This window comes from Rhagoletis pomonella, unplaced genomic scaffold (genome assembly GCF_013731165.1).
Source record: "Rhagoletis pomonella isolate Grant_MI unplaced genomic scaffold, Rhpom_1.0 Rhpom_scaffold_00008, whole genome shotgun sequence".
NCBI classification, from domain to species: domain Eukaryota; kingdom Metazoa; phylum Arthropoda; class Insecta; order Diptera; family Tephritidae; genus Rhagoletis; species Rhagoletis pomonella.
In genome coordinates this window covers 45,258,100-45,276,679 of record NW_023458562.1, presented here as the reverse complement: position 1 = coordinate 45,276,679, position 18,580 = coordinate 45,258,100, and the positions used below count along the sequence as shown (strand labels likewise).

At 34.4% G+C, this 18,580-nt stretch overlaps 1 protein-coding gene across 1 annotated transcript; it reads right to left on the bottom strand.

The window, feature by feature from the left end:
* Positions 1-636: 636 nt before the first annotated feature.
* Positions 637-17,613, bottom strand: LOC118744941 (glutathione S-transferase S1). Its single transcript, XM_036478385.1, has 6 exons — positions 17,509-17,613; positions 17,362-17,418; positions 2,760-3,031; positions 2,464-2,631; positions 2,255-2,397; positions 637-1,140 (listed from the first exon to the last, which is right to left on the bottom strand). The coding sequence occupies exons 3-6, from the start codon at positions 2,998-3,000 to the stop codon at positions 973-975; spliced, it is 720 nt and encodes a 239-aa protein (XP_036334278.1). The 5' UTR covers positions 3,001-3,031; positions 17,362-17,418; positions 17,509-17,613; the 3' UTR covers positions 637-972.
* Between the last annotated feature and the right edge of the window lie 967 nt (positions 17,614-18,580).

Genomic DNA, 18,580 nt, shown 5'->3' with positions numbered 1-18,580 from the left:
TTTCGTTTAAAGTTTTCGGGTCTTTGAGGCCCCATTTCCCTGTATAGAGCTCAGAGAAAAGAATGCAAAGAGAATTATTTTGTATATTATAACTACTTTTTAATTAGCCTTAGTGCTATAAATGTGCTAAAATATTGTGAGATTTTTTAGTGTTTAAATATTAATTTTTATAAAATATAAACTTTAGCGCTCATTTTTTAAAAACTTGCCTTGCTCCACGCCAGAATTATTACCATGCACACTGATTATTACAACTTTTTTTGTTGACAAAAATTTAATTCTTTTTTGTGAAAAGGTAAGGACAGAAGCTAAAAAAGCATATATTTTTCAAATATTTACAAACAAAAAAAAAAGATCAATTTAAAAAGATTTTCTACAAATCTAACGAAAAGTTATAATTAAATAAAATTATAATTAAAATAAAATTTAAATTAGTAATCCCCAAGAAAACTTCCCCCCTGAAGCATATTATATCCGCCACAATTTTTTTTTTAATATTTTAGTATATCCATTCAGCAGTTTAGTACATTAAAACAAAGATTAGTTTATATTATTATTATATTTTTTTTGTTGTAATTATTATTAGTCCATAGTTCATTAGGTTTACAAAAAAATACACAAAAAAGGAACAAAGTGTCATGTTTATCAATATTTGTTTTTTAAGTTGTTTTTATTAAATGTTATTGTTGTTGCCTATCATGAATATCCGTAAAAATGTAAATGTGTGTGTATGTATTGCAAAAGCTTGGCTTTCATACAAATATTAATTATGTATAGGTGTTGTTGTTTAGAATAGTAGCTTGTAACAGTTGTATGTTTTTTTTTATTCCTCTCCTCTACTACTCCAGCATTCGCTTCCCATCGGAAGTAAAATTTTTTCTATCAGCTGTTTTTTTTTAGAGTTGTTATTCATTTCTGTTTTGTTGTTAATCATCAGCTTCGCTTGGTTGTATTTTTATTGTTTTTGTTTTCTTAAACTTCAGTCACAGGTCTCTTCTCGATCCAGGCCTTGATTGGTTCCAATGCATTGACTTCATCAACGATAGCTTTTAGCGCTGGATATTGTTCTAGGAGATCACGCTTTACCATGTAGTTCATGTAGTCAATGATTCCGGCGAAATAGACATCGGCCCATGTTATCTGAAAAAGGCGAGAGAAAAGTGTATACATAGTACAAACATATGTATGTACATACATTAGACTGCATCACCAAAAAAAGTTACGGTTTTTATTTATTATATTTGAAGACGCCCACCCAAATATTTCGGAAAAATATTAAGATTTACGTGAACTGGACCGATTTGAAAATACCTTACTTATTCTTATTTCATGTTCAGACCCGGCACAGTGGGAAATTGTCGACTGATTTTCTTAAAAAAAAGCTGGAAAAGTAAATTTTTAATTGAATTGGATATTTTTTTCTTTTTTAAATACTCGGAATGGATTTTAGAAAAGATTGTCTAGGCCCGAATTAAAAAAAAAAAGTTGTTTTAATTCTTATCAGCAAATGGTGAAAGTCGGTAAATAAAAGAAAAAAGGGACCATCAAGAAACAGGTAATGTTTCTTGGTGACAAATTTAAGATTGTAAAGAAAGCGAAAAAATATTTGTTGAAGGGCAGATGAATTTTAAAATCCACTTCTGAAATATGCCCTTAAAATGTGAAATGTGTCACCAAGAAAAATATTACCTCTAGTTTAATGTTTTCTTTAATTTTCCACTTTCACCATTTGCTGATTAAAATTAAAACACATTTTTAATTTGGGCCTTGACGATCTTTTCTAAAGTCCGTTCTAAGTATCTAAAAAAAATTTCATTCGATTAAGAATTTACTCATCCAGCGTTTTTTCAACAAATCAGTCGATAATTTTCCACCTTGCCGGGTACTAAAAATCTATAGGATCTGAAGCAAATCCTAAGATTGAAGCTCTTGGGGTCTTATTTTATCAACACACCGGCAGGTTCTTTGGAATGGAAATAATCCTTAAATGTTTCAAAACTTTTACAGGTACCACAGCTCAGAGCTTAGAATTGCCTATCTCATCTACCGTTCGTTCATACAAAGGTTCTCAGAAATTTATGTGTTAGAAGTGCCGAGAGTGGCTCTAAAATTAATGGGATTCTGAGTTGTTCATTTTGAGGACCTTTCATTTATAATCGACTGTGTTTCTTTCGAAACAATCAAACATACCAAGACGAAACAGAAGAAAGAGAGAGAAGACTAATGAATATACCATTCTTCGCAACTAACTCACCTTTCCCAATGCAAAATGTCCCTCATTGTCCTTAACAGTCTGTTCCAATTTCTCCAAATAGAACGGAATGACTTCGGTATTGAGTGTCACAAGTTTCTTCTCCTTGATTTCATCCTCTGGTTCGTAGGAGACGACTGCAATTTCTATAGATTAAAATAAAAATTAATCAAAACAACACGCAACATGCAAGCGCACACATTGTTCGCTACTTAGACGGAAATCGTTGATGGTATCAACAACAATATCAATTTGTAGATCCTCCCACGGTGTGGCGCCGTTCAGGCCCACTGTACGAGCCAAAAATCGGGCCATCGAAATGCTCTGATGTACACGTTTGCCATCCACTTCGAGTACAGGCATTTGACCCATGGGCATTGCTGTGAACGTGGGCGAGAGGAAAAGAGAAAGAAAGAGACAGCAAATGAGCACAAGTGATGGAAAGGAAAAAAAGTGCGCCAGAGGATTTAATGAGTAAAATATTTTTTAAAAAACGTAATTTACTTACTCGGCTTGAGTGCCGGCCACTCGTCACGCGTGACACGCACATCCTCGTACTCAATGCCGCCGTATGCGAACAAATAACGTAGCGGCTCAGCCAATGCTTTCACATTGAAGTAGAAGAGGGTGTAGGTGTGTTTAATGGGTTCAGCTGGTTCGGCTGGTGGCGCATCGGCGGGCGCGCCTTCGGCACCCTCCGCTGGTGGCGCCTCCTCGCCGGCTGGTGGTGCTTGTGCTTCATCGGCCATTATTTATTTATTTGCTTATTGATTGTAGAAACTGTAATGAGTAGAGAGGGGAAGGCAAAGTTTTAGCTTTTAAATATGTAGATACTTGATAGATGTAATTGGAAATGTGTCTGCTATTGCCGTAGTGACGAAATCTGAAATGAATAACTGATAAAAAAGAAAATACTTTCCGGGACTAGTGTGGACTGGAGGAAGCTTGTGACAAGATTCCTGTTAAAGTACTGAGTTAAAGGACGATGTGCAAGAAACTTAGCGATCAATTACCTACTTTTCCCGCAGTTGCAGCTGTAAAAACGCCTTTTACTAAAAGGTTACAAAATCTTCAAAATCTTTATGGCCAATGTACTGGCGATGGTGTATCTATGCCAGGTCTGAGTTGGCTTGAAGCAGTTATGTTACTGTTGCCTAGAAGATCTTTCCAACCCAAAACATCCATCTGATGCTTCTTCGTACAAAGAAGTAATTTCAGAAACTCGTTGAATGGAAGGTTTTTCAGTGTTTTTGGTCACCAAACTATGGAGGCGTAAGCAAATATAAGACCGCCGATTGTACGGCATATCCGCTCAATTAATTTCAAGCTTAGACCCCATATGTCTAGATAAAAATTATCCCACATGTCCAGCGGACTCATGTGGCTTCTTTACTAAAAGCGTTGTCCAAGGGAATCTTCCAACTTATGTAGCCTCTTGTCAAGGATTATATTTGACTTCTTTGGAGTATTGAAGTACTGTCTTTACATCTACAAAAAACAATAACACTCTAAAAACAGCTGTTTTCTAAGCGAAAAGCTCTCTCTGCAGAGTGACTCCCGGGATCCCATCTTCTTTTGTGTCGAAAGTCCAGTTCGCTAGATAAATAAAGGTCACAACCACTTATGCTCTCGCTCACGGTGATTCAACGGACCGTATACTGACACTCTGAATTATAACCGACGGGAAGAATGCGGGGACTTGTCCCGGTACATAATTGAGAGCATTCGCAATATATAAATTTAGGGAACAGAGTTTGTGGCATTGGGAATAGGGTGAGCTCTAGGAAAGGAACTAACTCAGCCTTAGTTGGGCTTACCTCTGAAACCCCACTTCTTTGACCAGGTAAATACTGAATCAAGAGAGGGCTCTATTAGATCGTACAACGCCTGGGGCAACTAACTCAGAACCACCACTGCAACATAGTTTGCATACAAAATTATTTTGTGACCATCTACCCCCACGCGTTGCAATGTTATAAACCGTAGGAGGCGAGAGAGCACTCCCCTGTGGATGTCACTGTTAACTGTACTTTGATTCACAACACGCACTAGTTATGATGAGTTCAACTAGGGAGCTTTTCTATCCAGAGGACTGTCATGCCTCTGATATGCTATGTCGAGGGATGCTACTAGGATAAACTACTTAAAATAGCTTAAGCTGAACATTTTTTACATATACTTCGCTTATCAAAATTATTTGTAAACTAGCAAATACCAGGCGTGTTTCGCTGCGCCTTTTCACTATTTTTGTTTTCTTACTCCTTCTCACTACATTCAAAATTGTTAGTTAATATTGTTTTGAAAGCATTTATAAAGTAGTAGACTTTTTGAAATTACAAGCCCTGATTTCAGCTTTTCTTTCCAGGAGAAAGACTATATTTTGTCTACTTTCTAAATACCTTTTAAACAATATTAACTTACACCTAAATTCATAAAAAACAAAAAGGATTTTAAATGCTTTATAAATCGAAAATTGTTATGAAAATGACACATAAAGCTTTTTTTAATCTTTTTTTTCCCTTGAATAAGAGCAGTGGATGTACAAATGTACATAGATACATATACATATGTATAGCAAATTCTTTCTTCACGTTCAGCTTCTAGGTAGGTAGCAACCTTTCAAAAAGAAGCTCTCTCAAACACTTCATTTGGTATCAATCTTGTAATATTTCAGTTAATTGGAATATTTTTAATTTTTACTCTTTAGAAACATAGGTTACAACTTACTTGAAAATATTTCTAAATCAACGATTTCTCAAATACCTTTCGTTTGTAATATTTAGTTTGTCTTATCACTTTAATTGAATACATTTTTTCAAATAGGTTGCAACCTTTTTAGTTTCAGACCCATATAGTAATATTTAATATATCTTATCAATGCAAATAAATAAAAAATTTCAAACAGTTGGCAACCCTCCTTAAAAATATTTTCGGTTAAACCTGTTTAGTTTGATAACCATATTGCAACATTTACTTTATCGTATCAATTTACCAAAACTGTAATTTTCAAACTGGCGGCAACTCCCTAATTTTTTTATAAAAAAAATTCAAAACGGTCACGCCGTTTTCGAGTTTTTGCCTGCCGAACAAACGAACATAATATTTTTATATAAATGCATACATACATATATAGAAAACCCACCACAGTTTGGCATGTTTTAACATATTATTTTTTTTTTTATTTAATTTTGGTTATTTTTTTTTATAAAAATATAGATCATTCTTCAACAAAACCTATGTCATTTTGAACTTGTGCAACATTTAAAAAAATCGCCAAACTCTCGTAAAAGTTTCAAGCTTTTTTAATTCGATTTCCTAGTAAGATTCTGAGTATGCAGCAGAGAAAAGCAAGGAGCTACTTGAATTTGGAGTTCGTTTATACTGAACAAATGTACGTATGATTTGATACATGAACAACGTCAAGCGTACGAGCCGCAACTTGCTTTTAAATTTTATACCGAGTCAACGCAGTGAACAGTTTTTTTTGTTCGAATCATACACTTGTACAATTTCAAACCAACCGAATCGTTGCTTGTATATTGAGATACTCGTTCTGTATAAACGACGTGTTGTATTCATTCGAGAGTTATATGTTCTACAGTTTTTATTGTAAGATTCTGACGTGCGTAAATTATGTCGAATACAATTGAAAATATTTCTGAAAAACCCAAAAGCGGTGTTCTAAGAAAATGTAATAAAAGAAAAGGTCGTAGTGAAGTGCGGTCTGTTTTTTGTGAAGTAGAAGATGATATTGGATGCGCTATTAAAGAATTTGTATGCTATGAATTTGTATCTAGTTTGTAAATAAAGTAAAGCTTCACTTGGCATTTCCAATTGGCGTCAGTGAAGTATACTGATTATTTCAGGTATTTTTAAATTTTGTCATTTTGTCGCAATAAATTTCAAATACTTCGTTTTATCGATGTGAATACGTCTATGCATATGAATGTATTTACATATAATTTTTAATAATGAAATAAACAAAAAGTATTCATTCATATTCATATTTATAAGAATATTCCAAGCGTACACTTTTCAGTATAATGGAGTATCTGCGTGGTATTTTTCTATATGTGTGTACCTTTGCATGACGGCCAAATCATACTTATTATTCTGGTTTACAGCAAAAATGTTCTATGGATGCCACTATCCAATTCTTATGTAGAATTTCCCGGTGATTCCGGAAAGCGAGATAATTTTTTTTCTATTGATAACTTTTCGAGATGTTTGCAAATTACCCTTATTCAGTTTACAAAAACAGGAGTGGTTTCACTTAATCACGTATATCGAACCAATTGAATAATTGTAATACGAGAAACGGTAAATGAAAGCAATTAAAATTCTCTATAAACCATACATACATAACTTTTCGATAGCCCTGATAGTTTCCGAGAAATTAATTAATCATTCGTGGCAGCTCTTGCTTACGATGCAACTCAGGTGTATGTGGCGTATGAGTAACACTTTTTCTCCAAAAAAATCCTTGCGTATTCTCGTTACTTAATAATTACTTTCTTATTTATATATCGATTTTCTTCATTGGTAGCTTAATTTTTTTCTAAGGGAACGGGCTTTAACACAAGAGCAAGTATACGAATTTCTTTAGTTTTCAATTATAAACAAAATATAAATAGAGGTGGTAACATTCGTTCGTTATGTATTTCTGTTTAAAAGCTATTTCTGTCCTATTTCTTTTTAAAAGCTATTTCTGTCCTCTTTCATTTTATACTTAATTTGGATATGCGGTTTGTATACTATCAGGAAATTACTTTCATTTCGGACTTAAAAAATATTTGGCCAAGTTTGACTGTTAAAAAAACAACTGTTATTTTCGGTCCCTGCTTTTTCTGACTCTTCACCAGACCTCCACTTTACTCATTATTCAATGTTAAGTACATATACGCAGTATGTTTCATTTATTATCCTTATTAACATAAAAAATGCAATTATTACGGAACAAAATAACATGCTGATATTTCATTAAACTATAACTACACCAATTCTTTTGCCTAACGAATTTAACATGGCAATGTCATTGAAGCGTACCGAGAGGGTGCGCGTGGTTTGTCCTTTAGCTAGCGATTACCTGGTGCACTAGTGACGATTACTAATCGCTAGCTCTTTGCCTAACGACCAGTAATGCATAATATCGCTAGCAAATTGCCTAACAATAGGTGATGCATGGAATCACCAGCACCAGCCACCAGCAAAACTCCAGCAGAACTACAGGGGGCTCTTCTGCATCCTATACATACTTGCTTTTACAAAGGAACAAAAATTACATTACATACATACATACGTATGTACATACATATGTATGTACATATACAGCTTGAAAAGAGTTGATTGAAAGTACGTACATCGAACGAGTCATACGTACTTTTCTGCTTAATGTTCAACTCATTGACATGTACATTTTTTTCGAACCAAATCTTGGTTGCGTATATTTTAAACAAGCTTGCCTATCGAACAGCTTTTCATGAAACATATACTTGCTTCGCTTGTATTGCCATAGTGGAGTACAACTCATTCGTATGAGTTGCCTTGCAACGAGTTGGCTCGAAACTCGAAATTGTTACTCGAAGCATATCACTGGTATGCAGCTTTGTAGTAGAATAAAGTACAAGTTTAAAATGGCTAAAAATTATCGTCCATATTGCAGAAGTTTTTTGTCGAAAATGTTACGTTCTTCTTGCATATAAAAATAAATTGTGTGTCTTCGGTATATACAAAAAAAAAAATAATAAAAAAAATAAATAAATATAAAAATACCCAAAATTAAATAACAGAAAAAAATAATATGTTAAAACTTGCCAAAATGTGGTGCGGCTATAATTTTTTAGACCACTGTACATATTTTGATCTGACCGATTGCTATAAAATGTATATAATCACCTTCTCTGTGTAGATACTTCTCTATAACCCTTTAAATTGGCTCAGTTATATACATATGTATATATATGTAGATGCATATGGGTGTTTCCATACAGCCGTACGCGACATTCGTACGCTTATAGAGTAACGTAAATCTATCAAAAATAAGAGTTACAGAAAAAAAAAGATTACGGTTATGTTGCAAAGGGGTTTGAGAAAAAAATAAGCAGCCTCGAAACTTTGGTGTGGAAAATATCCGTTCAAAACCAGGTGATAACGTACGCGACAAAAAAAAGAAGTGGTTTTAAGGCACATATACATATATGCGAAAGCCTGCGAATCATGAGAGTTTTTCTTTTCTTTGAAAATTCCTAAACTAAGCTAAATAATGTACCTTTACAATCCTTCCATTTTTTGATAGAAATTATCTCTGGTTAGTTTTTATTAAAAAAAAAATATAATAACGTACGCGACATAACGTACGCGATAGATTTTTCCCCCATACAATATTTTTACTAGTAACACATACTAAATTAAATTTTTTCAGTTCTTCTCTCCACGAATACGAATTTGAATTCATTTGCTTGCATTTTCGGTTTACATTTTCATGGAAACACGCATATATGTGAAAGTCTGCGAATCATGGGAGTTTTTCTTTTCTTTAAAAAATCCTAAACTAAGCTAAATAATGTACCTTTACAATCCTTTCATATTTTAAGAGAAATTATCTCTGGCTAGTTTTATATTAAAAAAAAAACAATAACGTACGCGATATAACGTACGCAACAATTTTTCTCGTAAGTAATAAAATGTATTTATTGAGAACTCTTCTCGCCACCGTTTCATTGTTTTACTACTATTCTAAATAATTTAAATGGAAAATTTGCAATTAACATTGGTTTTGATGTATTTGATTGAAATTTTCGTACTAACAATAACGTATGCGACAAACTTTAAAGGGTAATAAAATATATTTTTACTTCGGTTGGAAAGAAATTTTTTCTGTATATCTTTAACTAGAAGAATTCTCGCTTAAGAATTGTAATCTACATTACCTGCGACTGCCAATATACAAATGACATAGACAAACCATGTTTTTGCATAACGTACGCGACATTAGAATACTATCAGAAGCAAATTAAAAAAATTACCGTTATTCGAGCTCTAACTTCTCCTTTTTCTCATTTTTATAGTTAGTGGTTATTGCAAATTTGATTTTAAGACGTAATTGTAATGTTTCAAATCTCTTAATTTAGTTAATAGGAAAGAGAAAATAGTTCATTTCATTAGGGAAAACTGAGTCGAAGAGACATTCAGTTTTACTCTTCCATTTTTGAGTTTTAAAATTCCAATAAGCTGAAATACTTCTATAATATAAAAATTCGAGTATTTTTCTCTTATTAATTCGTCTTAAAAACCCTTTTCAGTTGTTTTTATTTTTTCAGTCCTGGTTACATTTTCATGGAAACACCCATATACAGTTTGTTGTATAAGTGTTCCTATCATTGGCAGTCTACTTGCTTCAGAATACTCCAGTTTGGCGACTGAGAATAATGCATTTATTACTTTTGCTTTCGCGCTGAAACAAGTTTAAAATTCCATACGACAAAACTTGTGCCCACACGCGTCTGCTAAAATATCACAATAATGATTACGCCTATATTGCGGGCAAGCATACTAAGTATGATCTACATATAAAAATTTCGTACTTCAATTATGTATGTACATTAATTTGTATGCAAATCAGGGAGAGCGCAGGCAACGAGGAGAGACGTTAATCAGTGTTGAGAATCAGGGTGCAAGTCGCAAACTTGACGTTCTTGACATTTCAAGGGTAACATCACGGGATGTCATAAAATGATGAAGAGAAGATTAAACTTAATTATGGAAACTAAAAAAAAAAACAAGTTTTTGCCAATTGCCGTTTACTCCACTTTATAGTCAAGTACTTGCGAGTTTCGCGCCTTACAAATTTCGCTAATCGCGGAAAAATTCGTTATGAATATGCCAGCGTTCAAGGCTAAATAACAGCGGATAATTTTCATACTTCGTGTTTTTAAAAATTAGCACATTCTTGTAAGAAATGCAATTGCAGCGCTTCGCTTGCGCGCTAAATGAGTTTAATTTCTTTCCGTTATGCGCAAGCGTGGGCGGTCACAGAGGAAATTAAGTAGAAGAAGAAGAAGAAAAAATGCAACGAACAGCGCAGCGCTGAGGAAATTGTATATGCATGTACATATTTTTGTATGTATACATAAGTGGAAGGGAGCGTGAGTTTGCGGTGGGCGTTTAATTGAAACGAGGCGGTGAGTGCAGTTGGAGGAAATACGCCTAATGCGTCTTGGTATGCGAGCGCGCCGACCAAATCGGGCAAATTCGTTGCATCAAAGACGAAACGGTGGCCATGCGGCGCGCCTGTACTCAAGTTGCCGCCTACACGCCACTTACAATACATATATACATGCAAACATACATGGACAAGCATGTATTTAAGTAGCGCCGCAAGCAAAGAACGCCAATTGGGAAGTGGCAGGCAGGCTATAAGCGAACGTTTAAGAGCTAAACTTGCATGCGCCAATGCTGTTACAGTACAGCCAGTAGTAGCTTTGAGTACAGTTTGTTCGTAAGATTGCTGGCATTGATTTCATTCGACTGCATTTTACCCCTTTTCTTTGTTCAGTGTATACATAGAAGCGAATGCACTGCAGTCAGTCGCGTTAAAAGTCGCTAGAAAGTCCACAAGCGTTTGCCGTCAAAAGCGGTTAAATGCATTCATATTACTCATATTACATGCGCAGCCACTTCAGCTTCTGCAGCGCGCGCTTAACCACCGCCCACCACCACATTGCGCTCGCTAGCGCTGCAATTGCTGCGGTTGAATTTAGGGCGTTGGCGCTTTCTTCTGCTTCATTGCATTTCAACACCGCTGTACCGCAACGCTTTATTCCGTACGAGACATGAAATTCGATGCAACGCGGTGAATGGCAAAACAAAGTAACCGACGAAAATTCGCTAGGCGTAATCAAGCCACAGGCATATGTATATGCACATGCGAAGCGACGCTGTGGCGGCTGGGGTGAATCAGTTGCTGGTAGGCATGATTTAAGGTGTGGTTGCTTAAGTAGCGTTTGCTTGCAACACGCGCGCGCCGACGACTACCTTGTTGTGCAACACGTTACCTTTGAGCCAAACAAGCCCCATTCGCGCGAGACTATGACTATGCAGAAAACCGAGACTAAGACAAAAGCCGGCAAACGGATGGCACAGCGAAGTGTTGCCGGTTGAGGGAAACCAAAAAAAAATAAATAAATAAATAACTGCCGGTAAGCGCTTAAACCGGTTAAACGGCCGAGCGACAGACTACAAGTACTTTAGCGGTCAAAGCCGAAATTGTGTAGAAGGCAAAATAGTAGTGGCTGGCAAGCACAGTGAAGGCCTTCAAGTACTCATGCAAACTCGACGATTGAAAAAATGAAATGGAACGAGAGTTCAAGTAGCGTTGATGGGCGATTAAGCTAAAACGAAACCAGTAACTGAGTAAATAACTGCCAACGATAAGAGCGAAAGAAAGAGGGTTTAACAATGCTAAAGTAATTAATTTGTGTGGTTGGAAAAGAGAATGGTAGTTACAGGAAGACAGAAGCAATCGTGATTAAAAGAATAGTATAGATTAAATAAACTTTGCACGGACCACGAAAAAACTAGCGCAGATATGAGGCGCATTGTAATGTAGGCCGATTTATGAAATCGCTAAATAGTTGAAGTCAGAGTTTTTGATTGAAGAGCAGCTGGCTTTCTCTCACATGGAGATTGAAGCGGGAAGGAGGTAGGTGGGATGAACTAGGTTAAAGAAATATGCCGTTATGATGTGCTTCGTGGTACTTCAGTATCTCCCTAGGTTCCACTGTTGTCCAGTGTTGTAGCGGCATTACTAAGCCCAGCGGAGTTCGTTTTGTCCATCAATAGTTGTCGTTAAGCTCAACTAACGGTAGGCCTAAGAAACGAGCTATTTCGACGGGGTTGGGCCAAAGGAAAAGAGTTTAGCTGAGTGTGATTGAGCTGAAATATACTGGGCACCCATTGGGGAAGTTGGGGTCAAGTTTGGACAGATAGCTGTTGAGACGGCTACAATATCCGGACTGTAATTGGACTAGAGGGGTGCGGGTCTCTCGTAGTAGTTGAAGCTCCGCGTCTGCGATTGGTGGTGATAGGATACGTCATCCAGTGGTTGATCAATGTATGTCTGGATCGCGTCCATATATTCGAAGAGTTGTCTTCTAACATCCCTTGCGGCAGCATTTGAACCTCACTATGTAGGTGGTGTTCAGACAAGTCTGCAGCTTCATCCACCGCGTCCACAACCGCGTCCCTGGCAACATAGTTCAGAACCGTAGTCCTTGGATGCTATGGGGCATCGGCGCACAAAAATATGTATATAAAGAAGCTCATATAGATTTGGTTGTCTGACACAAATGTGGAACATAAAACGTATATGTACTACTTTTGCTCTACGTATTGTATTTCAGGAACCAAGAGACCTATGCTTTCCTGCTACATATATTGATTGGAGCGAGATAGTGAGAGAGAGATCCTATAATAAATCCACTGTAACAATCGCTTGGTCGGCCAGCCTCTACGTTCCCTTTTAGGCAGTCGAGTTTCAAACTTTTTCACAGAAAGTTATTGGGAAAACTGAAAACAATTTACCAAAGTTTGGCTCAACTTGATCTTGGGGAGCACGAACAACTTTTCGAGGCGACTTTGAAAAGAGACAAAACTCAGATGGAAAGATCAGGTGCACCTCTATGAACTCATAATTTAGAGTTCAGAATTTTCGCTACCTGTTTAGCCAGTTCAATTTCATGTACTAAACGCTGATCTTCAGATCAGACATATATACGAAAGGTTCCAGAAGAAAAGAGATAAGCAGATAAACCCAACTGAATTTTCGCTCAATTTCCTCCTAAACTCCTTGCTGCGTGTGTTGGCAATTGACTGCTGGCACCATGCCCACTAAGTCACTGTGCAATTTTGGCTTTTTTTCTACCCTTTGATTTTGATTGCGCTCACAACAATGGCATTTTCGAAATCTCCGATTGCCAATAATAGCAGCGTTTCGAATGCGAAAATCGATTTTGTGCAGTTGTAATTTATGGTTAATTGCGGTGGGAACTTAATAGATATAAAAAAGAATTTATTTGTATGTACGTAGCTTGTGTGTATGTATGTACATATGGCTGCGATCGCAAAGCAAAAGGAGCATAAAAAATTGAGCTAAATTAAATTTAAATCACTCTACAATAAAAGTCAATTTAGCATTGCAAATTGTGGCTAATTCAATTTGTCTGCTCGTATCGTCTCGTCTCGTGTCTTGCTGATGTGTTGGCCTATTCAATTGAATTTACATAGTTATTTTTATTTTTGAAAGTTTTTGTTATATTTAAATTGCGCGTACACACACCTTTACATCCGTACATATCAGCGCGCCTTTAGTAGTCGATGCTTTATTGAAACGATTTCTTTCTTTCGTATGTTTTTTTTTTGGCATTTCTAATCTCAATTGTGTATGCGCTGTTTATTACAATTTGGCATCTGTTTGATGTTCTTTATTTGTTGTTGCCGGCATTGATTGACTTTAATATTGTGCTAATGGGCGTATTGTGGTTTGAGATTTTATGTGACCGGAAAATATACATTTGTATTTTTTTTAGTAAAGCAGGGGAGTGATAAAACTGTAGTGCAGCAGGAACCTATTCTACCCATAAATCGTTTGTTTATAAGGTGGTGAAAATGATGACGTTCTTTTCATGTAGAGGGACTACATAAAAGTGGAATGAAGCAAGTAGGACCTAAAAGTCATATATCGAAGCATTGAATGTCAAGTTTATGGGCATAATTTACACTAAAAGAGTTAGTTTGACGTCAGATCTCAATATCGCTGCAAGGAAAGCTATGCCGATTGTGGAGCCTTTAAGATTTCCTCTAAGCCGGCCATGTTTGGAACATAATTCTGGCTAAGAAAGCTAAGATAGTTTTGCAAGTCAATTGAAAGACAGCAGGCAAGATAGTTTGAAAGCTTTTGTTTATTCTGTTTTTTAGAATTGATGGCTTTAATGTATTTTAATTTAATAAAATTTTTAGAAAGTTATTTATTTCATGTATTTTTCTAAATTTAATTGTTTATTTATAATATTTAGATTTTGTTGTTTAAAAAAATATTTTTTTAAATTTAATTTAATTTTTAAAAACATTATTTTTTTTAATTTTTATTTTTTTTTTAATTTTTATTTCTTTTGTATAAAATTTTTAGATTATTGTTTCCGTAAATGGAAAAATATATTTCCTCGATTTCATTTCATTTTAGGACCTACTTTTCTTCTTTTAAATTTAATTTTTTTTAATTTATCTAATTTTTTTAAATTAGAATTTATTGTTGCAAAAAGAAAAATATATCTTTTTTATTTCATTTAAGTTTTAGGAACTTCCAATTAGATTCCAATTTTAGATTATTATTTGTTTATTGACATTTAATTTTAAATAACTTATTCAAATTACTTTTTCTTTATTTCATCAATTTTTTTGTTTAATTTTTAGTTTTATTGTTTGAAAGAACAGTGTTTTTTTTCTTTTAATTTTTAGAAACTTTTTTTCTATTTTATTACATGTTTAGATTTTATTGTTTTAAAATGAGAAGTTTTATTTTAATTTAATTTAATTTTTATAAACGTATTTTAGTTTCTTCTTTTATTTGTTTTTCAGCTAAATTTTTTCTTTAGATATAATTTTATATTTAGTTTTTATGTTTTAAAAAGAAACATATTATTTCATTTAATTTTTTTCGTATATATAATATATATTAATTTTTAGAAAACTTATCGCTAAAAACAAACAGAATAACGCTAAGACCTACGAGTTGGCAGAAAAGCGCTTTCAAGATAGTTGCCAGAATTAACGTTTTTCTTTCGAAATACTGTGGTGAGTTAAAAGACAGTTACCAGAACTGCCCGCTAAAGCCTGCGAACACATATCGTATTGTGGAGAGAATAACTAAGCTAAGTTCTCCCACGTTCGATTGCATAGGGCTTTTATTTTTTCAGAAATCCATATGGGAACTGGGATCCTAATTCCAAATTCAAGCTTAAATATTCCATCAGCCATACCTCAAAACCTGAATTCCTTTTCCGCTGTGGTCTCGATATCGTAAGAGCAACACTTTTTTAATTTGTTGTGCTCTTATCAACAAAATACTTTCACTCTTTTGACCTTTTCATTTTAGTAAGCTGCAAGCTGATACTTTAGCCTCTTGCATGTTTCGCAAAGACGCTCAGCATCAAGCGAGATTTTCAATTCGACTGCAAGCAAACTTCTGCCTTGGAAGAAGTGACTCTCTATATATCTATATCTCGACACCTTCACAACGCTGGAACGATGGTTGGGTTTGGTGCCCACCATTTGACTATTGACACTTAGTTTACCTAGGAACCAGCATTAGCATATGAAGAATTATTCTTGCCAACAGAGACTTATCTCTTGGGCCTTCGCGAGAACTCTTCTATCCAAGTTTTACTCTTTGCAAAGTTTGTATGCCAAATGCAGCAACAATTGACCAAGGGGGCCCAAAAGCAGAATGGAAGGCCCAAGTGCAAAGGGTCTGCGGGCAATTGGTGGGAATAACTGGCGAAGCTTCGGAAAATAGAGACATTTGGCTGGCGAATCAACAAACGGTTTTAGCGTTTAAGTGTAAGAAGTCTACGAGATTTCAGGGTTAAAAAATATCTTTCACCAAAGTTTAATTAATTAGATAGTCACTGGCGTAGGCCCAGTTTTTTCTGAACTATCCATAAAATTATAATACAGGCTTTGTAAAAAAATTGAACTTGAGAGCATCGAATTGCTTTACCTCTTAAATATCAACAATTTTATTTTAAAAATGAAATAGCATGGCATAAAGAAACTATTGATTATGTAACATTCCACGAGTAACTAAAATACTTCGTACTATCGTCTAGTATAAAAACAATTTCGAGTCTATAAGACACACCTCTTTTTAAGTGAAAAAAAAAATCGAGAAAATACTTTTTGAATATGCTCAGAAAATAATCACAAAATCATTTGAGTTTTTTTTCGATTTCATTCAGTGTATATCTGCCCCAAAATTAAAATATATTATCTAAAGTTAGATTTAAATTATTTTAGATTAGCTTTCACCTTACTTTTTTCACATATATCAGGTAAAATTAAAAAAAAATATGATTTGCGGAGAGTACAGTTTTGAGGATTTGAATTAAACTAAAATTAACAATATTACGTTGTAAGTAGGTCGGCCATAGATAACAGCTTCTATCAGCAAATTCACTCGCTTGAAATATTGTATAATCATATCTTATTTTTTTTTTTTCACAGAAACAATCAGATAAAGAAAAATCGTATTCTAACCCATTTTTTTAAGACCCACTTTGAACGTGGATAAAAATACTATTAAATCACTATCTTCAGCGCACCATTTTTAATTAGAAAGTTACTCTAATTCTTTACATTACTTCAGTTTTCCTTTTTTAAAAAAAATATTGAACTTACTCGTCTTGTCCCTGAAACAGTTTTGCGATTGCACTCGTTTCGCGTTCACGCGCCCACTGCACAAATATGCGTGCAACCACTTTCAATCTGCCAGCTACCTTTGCAACCTCTGGCTACCTCAATCGAATTTCATTGTCTTCTTTTTTTTTTAATGGTTCGTCGGCTCATTAGAATCGAAATTGCTTTCGATTATCGAAATTTCATTTTACACAAACACTTTTTTTGTTCACGAATAGTTGGTGTGTAAGTAAGCTTTTTATAAATTTCGAATTGACATCAATTTCAAATGAGTGCGCATTCACACTCATACATATGCACTTGTTAACTCGCTGACAACGTCTTTATTTCATTGTTTTAATGCATATTGTTGTTTTTTAAACATATGTAGATAGTTTTATTTTATTTCGAAGATTTTTTCGATTTCGAAAACTTAAAAATAAATTCGCAAAAAAATAAATAAATAACTCGGATTGTAATATTACATCATTGCACACTTTTTAAAAATTTCTTTGTACTTTTCAAATTGAAGTGCGAAAAGCGTTTGAGCCTTTTTTAAAAGTTTGATAGTTTTCATTAATTCTCCAAAAGCAGTTCATCACACCAGCAGTAACAGCATTTTCCAAAAATGTTAATTTTTGTGTTCTACTCAGCTTTCTTACCTTAAATCCAAACTTTTTGAAATATGTTCACTTAATTTGCTTTAAAAAATTTTTCAACTAAAAACCGTTAAAAAAATGAAACAAAAATTACTCAGATCTCTTCAATAAAACAAAATTAAGAAATTTTACTGAATTAAATAAACGCACTTTAACCGAATCTTCTGAAGCCTCTTGCTACTGCGCAGCTGAACCTACGAGTGTTTCTGAACAGACTACGAAGGTAGAATGGTGCGCTCAGCGCTTAAATACGGCCGCGTAGAGCGCGCGCAGTGGCCGGCAAGTAAAAGGCGTGCGATTTTAAAGTACTGAGTGGCGCGACGCTTTGCTGCTGGCGTACAGAGAATAGAACCGGTAAAATAATCGTCGTGATAGGGAGAACGGCGCTTGATGGTAGCTGGTTTGTGGGGTTAGCAAGGGCGCCGGGGTGGTGGGCGACAGAAATGAGAGTCACTGGGTGCGGTTAATCGATTGGAGTGAATAAGTAACGGAAAAAAGGTTTTGGAAAGCGGTGCGCGCTTGCTTTGGAGCGTCAATTATGCATATGGGAAATTTCGGGTATGGGCGCTTAATTATTTTTTAAGTTTTAGGAGTGAAGAGCGTTCGAGAGCATGCTGAGAGTATGTCTGTATGTAGTTTGTGTAAATGTACCTACTACTCCCTGATTCCAGTGTGCATAAAGTGGTCGTCTTGTCCCTGAAACAGTTTTGCGATTGCACAACATAAAATAAAAAGTATGAAAATCATGACGTAACAAAAAAATATTTATAAAAGCCTAGTATGCACATATGTATGTGATAAAAATAAAATAAAAAAAAAAAAACAAAAAGAATATAACAACATTAAATAATTTAAAAATGTATTAAGTTAAAAAAAACACAAAAATTAAAACAGAAAAAATGTAACAAAATTTCAAAAAAAGAAAGAAATCAAATAAAAGAAAAAATAATTAAAGGAAAAACATAAATTGTTATTAAACCAGGAAATAACAAAAAAAAAAGTATAATAAAAAAAATAATAATTTAATAAAACAGTGATATAAGAAAATAAAAAAAGAATATAAAAACTAAATAAATTAAATACAAATAATTTAAAATTCGGAGAATTAAATTTTTGCTTAATTAAAAGAATAATAAAAATCTTGATGTATTCAATAAAAGAAAAAACATTAAAAAAAATATTAAGTTGAAAAATAAATAAAGTGAAATAAAATAAATTTACG